The 11,940-nt window shown below is 33.4% G+C and overlaps 1 protein-coding gene across 1 annotated transcript; it reads left to right on the forward strand.

The window, feature by feature from the left end:
• Positions 1-1,809: 1,809 nt before the first annotated feature.
• Positions 1,810-5,865, forward strand: LOC107454382 (zinc finger protein 888). The gene has a single exon (XM_071187094.1). It carries the CDS (start codon positions 2,396-2,398, stop codon positions 3,584-3,586), a length of 1,191 nt encoding a protein of 396 aa, XP_071043195.1. The 5' UTR covers positions 1,810-2,395; the 3' UTR covers positions 3,587-5,865.
• The last annotated feature ends 6,075 nt before the right edge of the window (positions 5,866-11,940 follow it).

The raw sequence follows: 11,940 nt of genomic DNA on the forward strand, positions 1-11,940 counted from the left end.
AAGTTATGAAAGATGGTAACTATTTTGAGCTCGAGAATCCAGATACCTGACTTCTCTTGTTCTCAGAATGCGTGCTGCATGCTTTTTTAATTCCGGGTAGTTATCCAAACTCTTGAAATATTGTGCATAAAATGTAAGAGCGTTAGTTCTTTCAAAATACTGTCCGATTGAAGATTTATCAATTCCATTTGCAAATGAACTGGTGTCTGTGAAGCTTCAAAATTGAATGGATTGTTGAAAATTGAGAATTCCGTTTCATTCATTTTGTGGAAGTCTTCGAAACGATTGTTGAATTCCGTGATCAGATTTTGCAGAAGTTGAGAATACTGATCCAATTTTTTTTGGTTCACTGTGCCAAATGATTTCAAATGAGGGAAATGATCCAAAGTTTTATTGTTTACCTGATTTTCCCACAACCTCAACTTTGTTTCAAAGGCTTGAATACATTTGAGTGACAATCAGATTTTTATCCTGTAACTTTACATTCAGATCAGTCAAGTGTTAATTCATATCTACCAAAAAGACACAATCAATCCACCAGTCATTGTCATAATCAATTGGGTTGCCTTTTTCTTACATGAAGGCTTGAATAGAGTCACGTAATGCAAAAAATCCTTCTAAAACTACTCCTCGACTGAGCCAACGAACTTCAGGGAAATAAGGGACATCAAAAAAATTTTCGTCCAAATCTTGTAAAAACTGCCTGAACTGTCGGTGATTTAGTCCTCTGCTCCTTATAAAATTTACTATTTTAATTACAGGTAGCATGACATGGTTCATTTTTAAATGCTTGGATGCCAATGATTCCTGATGAATTATACAGGGAAATCCCACAAAATTCCCTGATGTTTTCTGTTTTAATTTAGTTACAATGCCCGAATGATTGCCACCCATGGCAGGAGCGCCATCCGTAGTTGTGCTGCTAAGTATATTCCAGTCGAAGATTTCGCCTGTTGCTAAGATGCGTTACTGTCTATCTCTCTCGCTTGTCTATGCCCGCGCTGCCCTTAAAATTACTTATAAATGTAGTGTGCACATTTTAAAACTTCCGTAGAGGAATAGAGTGAAATCTAAAAGCTCTAAAAAACATGATTCTTCTTTCTGTGACTTATCGCGATCGCGGGCCGTATTGATACGAACCGGGGGTCGGATGCCCGCGGGCCGTATCTTTGACATGACTGATCTAGATTAACCAAGAAGCTAACATATAACTGATGGATTTTACACTGTACTGATATTTTGTTTTAAAAAAAGTTTATTAAAGAAAGAAGCGCAAAATAAACTTTCCACTCGATTTGGGGGCCCCTCTGATGCGGGGGCCCGGGTCAGCTGCCCTGCCTTAGTCAGGCTCTGTATATACACCCTCTGTTGCAAAACCCATTCACTCATCTCAATATCCTGATGTAATTAATAAGAGTGCAGTTAAGGAAATATGACACCGAAGTCAAGCCTCACTGGCTACGATCAGTGTGCGGGTGGGTGACCACTTGGATCAGTCTGCGTAGGGACCGAGGGGGTGCGGTATTGGTCCTCGTTAAACTGTGCTACCGTAAAGTGCTCGACTTCGCGCGCAGGTCGTCGGGCTATCGAAGTGGGGGAGCCATCCCCTCCGCAAAGGATCAAATTTGTGATGGCAAGTCTTCGGATCATCCTCCGGGATGTTTCCCAGACCGTCGCCAATAGCCCACTGTGCAGCTCTAGTGCGACGTAAATTAACAACAACAGCAACAAGGAAATATGAAGCTATAAGTTAACGTACAGACCTCGTCGCACTTTTCTACAATCAAATGTAATTGATATGCGAGCTATAAGCGCGAAGCAGAAAAGGCCATCAAAAGTGCGCGTCTTCAACTAATAGTTCACTTCAATTTAATGAATAATGCTTAAAAAATATTATTCTTCGACTTTCAAGGCTGAAAGAAACATAGTCTATTTATGTTGAGCTCTGAAATTTTTTTAATGAATATGCTAAAAAATATCATTTTATGGTTTACACTGGAAATAAGTGTTATTGTTATTTTAAATGGAAAACGTGATCATACTGCAGAAAACAATAGAAGGAGAGGCTGAGTATATGATGCAGTAAAACTTTCGCTAAATGAGATAATAAAATGACTTTTTTATACAACAGAAAATATGTGAAGTATAGATACTTCTTAGAGATGTAATTTAAATAAACAAGTATATTCCTGTTGTAGGCAGAAAAGCTGTTTATAAAATCGGCTTCAGACGGAGCAGGACCATGCATGTAAATAATTCTGTAGCGGAAGGTGACTTATCATTAACACTCTAGTTCGTATTGAAAGAAGTCTTATTAATGCAATTGTAAAACATTCACATAACTTACTCATCCAATTCCTCTTGTTCACAAAAATAAAGAACTTATTCCTGCAGTATGAGTGAAAACTCTAATACAACTCAGAGCAAATTAAATAAAAACTATTTTGCTCATAATGGAGAGAAACCTTATTCATGCAATGTGTGTGATAAAAGTTTCACACATAAAAGATATTTAAATTATCATTTTGTTGTTCATACTGGAGCAAAACCATATTCATGCAGTGTATGTGATAAATCTTTCACACAGAAGTCTGGTTTAAATAAACACAATATTCTTCATACTGGAGCGAAGCCTTATTCATGCAATGTGTGTGATAAATCTTTCACTTATAAATCTAATTTACATCAACACTATCTTGTTCATAGTGGCGAAAAACCGTATTCATGCAGTGTGTGTGATAAATGTTTCACACAGAAGTCTGGTTTAAATAAACACAATATTCTTCATTCTGGAAAGAAGCCTTTTTCATGCAATGTGTGTGATAAATCTTTCACATATAAATGTAATTTACATCAACACTATCTTGTTCATAGTGGAGAAAAACCGTATTCGTGCAGCGTGTGTGATAAATGTTTCACACATAAAAGAAGTTTAAATGATCATTCTGTTATTCATACTGGAGAGAAACCTTATTCATGCAATGTGTGTAACAAATGTTTCACACATAAAAAAAACTTAAAAGAACATTTTGTTGTTCACAGTGGAGAGAAGCCATATTCCTGTAGTGTGTGTGATAAATCCTTTACATTGAAATCTAGTTTAAATAAACACATTCTTCTTCATTCTGGAGAGAAATATTCATGCTGTGTGTGTGATAAATCTTTCGCAAATAAAAGGTGTTTAAAAGGACATTACATTCTTCATACTGGAGAAAAGCCTTATTCATGTAGTGTGTGTAATAAATGTTTCACACATAAAAAAGGGTTAAAAGAACATTCTGTTGTTCACACTGGAGAGAAACCATATTCCTGTAGTGTGTGTGATAAATCCTTCTCAATGAAATCTAGTTTAAATAAACACATTCTTCTTCATTCCGGAGTGAAGCCATATTCATGTAGTGTGTGTAATAAATCTTTCGCACAAAAAAAGAATTTAAATGAACATTATGATATTCATAATGGAAAAAAGCCTTACTCTTGTAGTGTTTGTGATAAATCTTTCACCTCAAAACCTAATTTAACTAGACACCTTCTTATTCATCAAGGAATTCATGCAGTGTGTGTGACAAAATATTCTCTAGATTAATAAAATTTAATTAATCATTTTTTTATTTCTACTTAAGAGAAACTTTTTTTATTCATGCATTGTATGTGAGCTATCTTTCTCACCTGGACATGCATAGTACCCCATGTTTCTGACATTTGAGTTAAACCCTATTCTTCAGGGATGAGATTTTTCCGCTTTTTTTCACTTTTGTCTCTCGAATTTCTGCCTTTCTTATCAAAAACTCCGATTCTCTTAAAATTTCGCTTTTTTTTAAAATAAATATTCCGCTTTTTCTGAAAATTCAGCCACTGAAATATAATAATTATTTTTATTTCCGATTTTCAAAGGTAAACAGAAAATTCAAACTACAAAGCTACCAACCCTTTCCGCATTTTTACTTACTTTAGCTATTTTCTCCGCTTTTACGCACAGATGATAAGATTTTCCGCATTTTTACCCGGCAGCCAGACAGCTCGTATTTTCGTAATTCAAACGACGCTGCTTCAGACAAGTCTTTTAGAAGTCGCAAGCCTGGAATCTGCTAATATCTCGATTCTTATTCACGCGATTTTAATATCAAGCATAGCTTTTCGTATTTACGTGATTTAAAAGTTGCATGTTGCGATTCTTATTTACGAGATTTAAAATCCGATATCGTGATTTGTATTTACGCCTTTTTAAAAACCTATGTAGCGATTCGTATTCACAAGAGTTTAAAATCCAATGTCGTGATTCGCTCATGCGGTTATAATATCAAACATCGATTTTCGTCTTATACGTGCTTTAAAAATAAGGCATTGGGATTTGCATTCAAAATTATGCCTCATAATTCTTATTTATGCAATTTAAAATTTACGCATCATGATTCGTATTTACGCGATCTAAAAATTATGAATCGTGATTTGTATTTACGCGATTTAAAAATTTTATATCGCAGTTTGTATTTTGTCATTTTCAAAATCGTATATCTAGTTTCATACTCACGTGATTTCAAAATCCATAATCGTGATTCATATTCACGCTATTTTAAAATCCAGGATTGCAATTTGCATTCGCGCAATTTTAAGCTCAACTATTGCGATTCTTGTAAGAAGTAAATTTTTTCTTGATTTAGTTACTCTAAAGGTGACTGTTTTTCTATCGACGATTATTAGTATATGTAGGTGTTACAACATCAGCGAAACTGGAGTAGAATATATTTAAAACTTTTACTCTGGGCTTGCAAAGAAGAAAAAGTAGGATTTGTCACAAGATGTTTGAAGATGGGCTAACGACTAAATATAGCAAACATAAAAGATATAGCACTTAAAAAAAGATAATATTTTTTTTTTGGAAAAAGAGTTAATTAACTCAGCATCAAAATGCAAAATTTAAAAAATAATGTTGCTGTTATTTATGCTATAAAATGCAAAGTTCTTATCAAATGAAAAATAATTATCTAAACAGTTGCTGATTATCATGTAATTTTTCGAACTAAAATAGCAATTTTTGTATGTTAAGGAGTTACTATATATTTTTACTTCACAGTTATTGATATGTTTCACAGGGCTCTAGTTAGATCAGATTATAATATAAACATAGTGATTTTCCAATTGTAAAAGTTGATTTTCTTTTCAAAATAATTTAAAAAGTCATGTTACTGATATATTTGCCTTAAATCATGTAACAGTATTTATTAACAGAAATGGAATGTTAATGTATGTTCTCAGTAGTTTTAATTTGCTAAACCAGACAGTTTCTCAAGTAATAATTGTCTCTTATGTGAACTGAAGAAAAATATAATTTCTAGCTTTATTTTTTCAATTGGTAATTTTTCTTTTTACTAAATGTTAAGTATCGATGTAATCATTTATATAATAATAAATTAGTACACAATTTTATGTCAACACATTGTTATTTATTATCTTAAACTGTCTGGAATTTATGGTTGACCGATTGCGCGTACGTAAAATTTACTTGCTTGGAAATTCAGCTTTTTTGCCTTTTGGCCAATCTCATCCCTGTATTCTTACAATCTGCAGTAAATATTGAACATGTTCTATAATGTTAGTTTATGTAAAAGAAATTTAAATATTCAATGTTATTCATACAAGATCTGAACCTTATTCAAGCAGTGTGTGTGATAAAACTTTCTCACAGAAAATTCTTTTAAATTTACTTTTTGTCTTCATACTGGATATAAATTTTACGTATGTGATAAATAATTTTTACAGAAAATAGATTTAAGAGATTAGTTCATAGTGTAAGTAGTACCTTACTCATAAAATGTGTGTGATAAAATGTGGAAATCTTATTTAAATAAAAACTCTGTATGATAATGCATTTTCTTATTAATCAACACTATTTTCACCCTTCTAGCATGAAGCCTCATGTGTGAGATCTTTCGTTGAGTGGTGTGTGAGAAATATTTTGTTGATTAACACTTGAAAGATTCAAAATTGCTGTGACAGAGAAATACTGAAGGGGCCAGTATGGCCCTTTTTAGATTATTTAAATGTAGAACTAAAATATGTGAAAAAATATAGTAAAAAATATTTTTTTTAAATTTATAGTTAGAGGTTGATCATAAGAAATGTGTGGGATATTTTTTTTTCTATTTCAATGAGAAAAATTTCTCAAAATGGGCGTAATAATTTTTGCAATTGTGTTGTGCTCAATTGTTCAAAATAATTACTGATTAAGAAAATTTAACTGAATTGCTACTTTTTAATAGATAAAACAGAAAATGTGACGCAAAATTATTTTAGTTTTTTCCCTCTAGTTTTCGTAACAATCAATACACAACGCATTTTTCAAATCACATTTGCCGTAATACTGGCGAATATACCAATTAAGATTTCTCTTGATTTCACACTACTTTGCATGTAATTCTCTCTCTCTCTCTTTTTTTTTTTACAGTGTCATATTTTTTACACATTACTCTTTTAGTTTTATTGCTTCTGCTCCTTTTTTTCATTAACACAACAGCCTTTATACCATTCGCTTGTTTGAGTTAAGATGCTAACCAGGGAGCGAACCTTCAAGCGTCTCTGTTGTATTTCTAAATCTAAATTGCATTGACTCTTCCAATAGAGTATGTAACTACCCTTAATTAATATTTTTTAGAATGCTTCGCAAAAATGAAATTGGAAAATACACAGATGGTAGATCTGGTATGCAGACACACTCACAAAATCTTTATTTTATTATGTACACAGATAAACATATGGCACAGTTGCTTGTAAATTTTGTGCTATTTAAGCTCTACAGTTAATCAGCTATAATTATCTTGGTTAGCTAAATACAGGTTTTTTGAATGTGAGGTCCCTCATTGACTTTCTGCGTTTTTCTTTTTTTACATAATCGCTTTTTCTTTAATGCTACAGACATTTTCTAGCACTGCTGTTTTTCTCTTGTATCTTCAGTGTTATTATTATTATTTTCATTTAGGAGAAATTTGGCATTAAAATTTACCTCCAATCAATGAATCTATTTGAAAATTATTTAATTTCATTATTTGAATCAAATTTTTATCACAAGAAAATTTAAAAGTTCGTGTAAGTGTGTGAATAATTTAAGAAATTTCTGGAAGTATTTAATTTATTCATAGAAATGAATCAGCCAAAAATGTTGTAAAAAACTGATAATTTTAAAATATATACATTTAGCTTGATTGACTCGAGTTCTAATGACAAATTTCATGACTTTAATAACTTGAAATAATTATTCATATTGAAACTCTTCCGCTTTATTTTAAAGTATGAAGATTATGTTAAAACTATTCAAATGTTCCAATGCTTAGTTTGCACAGAAAATGTATACTCAGCTCATATATTACGAAACTGAAAAATATTTCTACGTTAACAATTATAATATAATATATTAATTATTCGTGTAAAAACATAACATACATTTTAAAAATAAGTCATTATTAGAAACTAATTTGCATAAATCTGTTTTCCGATACTAGTCATATTTAATTATCAGCAAATGTCAAATTTAATTTTCTAGCATTAATTAAGATTTAAAAACATACCATTTTAATTATGAAACAAGACCAGAAAGGTCAAAAAATCTTATAATCTGAAAATTTATGATCATTGTAATTTACTTTTGTGCTATTAAATGTTTCTATTAATTGTGCTATAAAAGGATTTTTAATAATTTTTTGAAAGAATTTAATGCAAAATAAAAGAAGTAGCTATTTATTTTTTTCTATTTATTTATTTAAGTTTAAAACTAAATACAATTTATGCAACAAAATTATTTCTTAGCCGTTAGACCCATATTTATAATGTATTTCTGTGCATAATTTTAAATAAAGTATATAATTGAAAAAAAAAATTTCTGCTTATTCAATAGAATCTTTTTACTTATATTAGTAAAGTATTCTAAAAAATGGGGCATGCTAAGCTATTCAAATTTATAAAAAAAATTTAAATTCTTATACAATGTTTAAAAATGGTTGCTGATTACAAAGGCTGATATTAGTGTAGTACACGTTTAATATTTCTTTAAATTGCAACGAAAAGTAATTTGCGAATTCTCGAAGCAAGAATCTTAGTAAATCAGTATAATTTTAAAAGTAATAAATTAAATATTTTTTTCCCCCTCCAAATAAAAACTAAAAATTATAACTATCGTTTTAGAGAATCGAAAATACAAGTAAAGGTTGAAACATTTAACTGAACTACAGTTAATTAAAACAAATTTTTTTCAAGGTTGACTAAAAATGAAAAGAGAAAGCCCTGATGTATTTTTCTTTAAACTTTCTCTTTAAAATTTTATGCCAGCTAGAATATGCATGAGGCCTGAATACCGCAGATATAGCCTTATAGTTGATTTCCTGGGAGAAATTAATGTGAATTCACAAGTTATAAAACATAGTGCCCTTGTAGGAATTTAATTTTTGACTATGTCAACCTACATCTATCAAAAGGTGCCTCAAGATAGAATCGAACTAATATGTTTTATATACTAGTGATTTGGTATTTAATATTTATAGTGGTAGTTACTCCACAATACTCCCCTTCTAGATTTTTATCTGGGATAGAATTCAATGAACGGATACCACTAGTTGATTCATGCTGTTTATTTTCTTCTTTTTTTAATTTCATTTTGCTCATTATATTTTTTCTTTATAGCATTTCGCTCATTATTTTTTTTAATATCATTTCGCCAATTTATAAATTTTTTTATAGCACATTTCGCTCATTTTTCTTTCTTTTTTTCATATTTGTTTATTAACCGGGAGACTTTATTTACTTCAACGGATTTTTTTTTTCTTTAAGCAGTATATGTTTTTAAGCAAATCAACTGTTTTAATGTGGATCATCCATCAATGACAAGTTCATATCACGTCCGCAGGTCACCAGTTGTACGCGACAGCTTTCTATTAAAAAAAATTAAATGATGCACAGAAAGGATATAGTACTGAAGTAAGCGAAGATAGCTCCTTTGTAATACTAATATTTTATTGAACATATTTACGTTATATACAAGTTGGTTTGAATTACAAGTGGTGATGGGAGAAATACTGGTAGACTGCTGCAATGCTGGAAATGTTCTGTATATCAGTATTCGGCGCGAAGCGCCGCTTGCTGATTCATCTAAATTAAAAAGTCCTAAGTTGAATAGGCATAAATTTCATAAAGAAATATATGTAAAAGTTCACCACAGCCTAAAGCTGTGGAAGTCATATGAGAGGATGACTTGTAGGCAGTGGAACACTAGTTTTGTGGCTCAAGGAGGAGGGAGCGAAGCAGCTTCACAAGCTCTTCATCTTTTAGCAGTTCTTTCATTTCTTGGAAGAGTCTTAGAAATCTGGAAGCAGGGTTTGTGGCATTCTTGGGTTTCCTTTCTTTAGGGAGCTTCCTGGGTCTTACACCGCAGCCCGAAAAACCGGCTGGGTGCTCACCATTACAGTTAACGCAGGTCGCTGGCTCTGTGTGTGGTTTTGTACATTCGTACGAGGAGTGGTCTTTGGCACATTTTATGCAGGCGGGAACTGTGGCTGTACAACTGCGCTGAGTGTGTCCAAATTTCAGGCATTTGTATCATTGGACTTGAAACTGCTCTAGGATAGATCTAATGTTGTAGATATTTCGGCTATTGCTTGAATCACATTGGATGATGAGGAAAAGTGGGAGGGGCCTAAGCTCCTCCCCTCTTCTTCGCTTGAGCTGCACTATCTTTTCCGGGAGAAGTCCGAATTCTTTGAGATATTTCTCCAGTTCGAGAATATCTGTATCAATTTTTAGGCCTCGGATGAGGGTTTTCAGTTTTTTGTTTGGAGAAGTGTCCATAGTTGAATTTGTAGTAGAGATGGGGTCTACCGTAACGGCAATCTCCTCACACTCTGTCAATACTGGGTCCGCTGGGATGGCGGGACTATGGAGGGCTCGCCTTCTGTTTCTATAACGGGAAGTGTCGCCTGGTTGACACTCGTTTTCATCTTTTTCTTATTCCTTTTCTCAGGGAGAGCAGGAATTTCTGGAGTATCCATTTCAATCGGTAGATTGGTTGGAACAGGCACTGTGACTTTGGTTGTGTCCTCTTCCTCAGTCGTTTGAGCTTTGGATTCTGGGATGGTACCTGGAACTTCGTTCATAAGATCTTTCTCCTTCTTCATCTTTTGTTGTATAGCATCAATGATGCAGTTTACACCAACAGATCCTTTTAGGATGTAATCATACAAGGGACATGTACGCCAGTCTAGTCTCCTTAGGAGGCTAAAGTAAAGTCTTCTCACTTATATCAGTTCTTCCAATGGAAAATGAGAGAAGAAATCTCTCGCTTCATATTTGTCCATGTTCTTACTCGGAAGAAGAAATTGCGGGGGAATCCCACAATTCTCAAATAAGTCATCTGACGAAGCTTGGTTTACGCTAATCGAAAGTTGAGAGCGGCCGGAAGGGAGCACCTTTCCGCCGCGGGCTGTACTATGGTACGGCATAACTGAGCAGAGATAACACGTCTTGACTCGAGCAAGGCTTGAGCGAATCTCTCTTGGTAGGCTGCTGACTGAACTGAACTGAGTATAGTTTCGGTGTACCTGTCCGCAAAGCGGACATTTCACACCTTCATCTGAAGTTGTGCCCGTGGGCACCTGTAATAATGGCATTGCAAGTGGATTATGGCGGTGAATTTCGGTGGCGGTGGTCAGATAAAATCTACATTCTATCTATCCGCATAAAATAATAACATGATTGAATAATATGATTAAATAATACAAGCTGATGGTTAAAATTGATATAAGTTTCTGCTATAACTGTGACCCGGCCGTCCTGGTATTCAACCACTCGTACCGGGTTGCTCTCTGTACTGATATTAGTGGAACTACGGCTTGCCCGGATCGGACCCTTTTCAGGGTTACTCCTTTACCGGGTTTGCCGTAGTCCAGTGTATAAGCTGTGTGTGTATTGAATTTATTGATAATATTTAGATATTATCATGTCTGAGAGAAAAAATGAAGTAATCGGGTTGTAGTATTTCATTTCGATAATAAGATCTTTGTCCAGAATTTTATTAAAATCAGCAGGATCCGAGTTATTTGCGTTTCTATAAAAAGCCGCATTTAGTTTGTTTATATAATAATGCTATCTATTTTTAAGTCATTCCAGATAGAGGTGTTTGGGAGGTAATAAGGTGCTCTTGTGATGCGCCTGAGAATTTTATTTTGGACTATATCGAGTTTTTTAATTTGGTTTGGCTTACTGCAGCCCCAAGCTGGGTTGGCGTATGTCAGTATCGGTCTAATGCATTGTAAATATAGCAGCCTCTTTAGGTTAAGTGGGAGTGCTGATTTGGAGTTTAGTAGTGGCCTAATGCAGCTATAAGCAGCATAGTCTTTATTTACTGTTTTATCTATATGGAGATTCCATGCGAGTTTATCGTTAATGCAAAGGCCTAAATAATTGGCCTTATTTGTAATAGGAATTAGATTATTGAATAGTGTAACATTGCTATTTATGTTTTTAAATCTCTTCTTCCTCCTGATGGCCATTAGATTGGATTTACTGGTGTTTATAGCAACTTTATTTTCAATACACCAGTTTTCAATAGGTGGCATAAGTTTATTAAGATTAACGACTGACTGGTTTGGGTTCATAGAACGTTTAGTGTTTGGAAGTATGTAGAAGATACCAGACATTTTGTAACTATAACTTGGTTTATTTCCTTCATAAACAACTAAAGTTCTAAAATGCGTTTTACAACATAAAATCCATCGTCAAATTAGGAAGTAGAAAGACATCAGTACTTCGGGACTAGGTGGCTTAGGTCCAGCACACATCTCCGGGTGAGAGCAGTGCCGTAACTTCACCCTTCGGGGCCCTGGGGCTAAAATGTTTGCCGGGGCCCTTTCTAAAACTTTGTGTACTCCACCTCTAATCGTGATTTTAGCTATTTATGTA

This window comes from Parasteatoda tepidariorum, chromosome 10 (genome assembly GCF_043381705.1).
Source record: "Parasteatoda tepidariorum isolate YZ-2023 chromosome 10, CAS_Ptep_4.0, whole genome shotgun sequence".
NCBI lineage: Eukaryota > Metazoa > Arthropoda > Arachnida > Araneae > Theridiidae > Parasteatoda > Parasteatoda tepidariorum.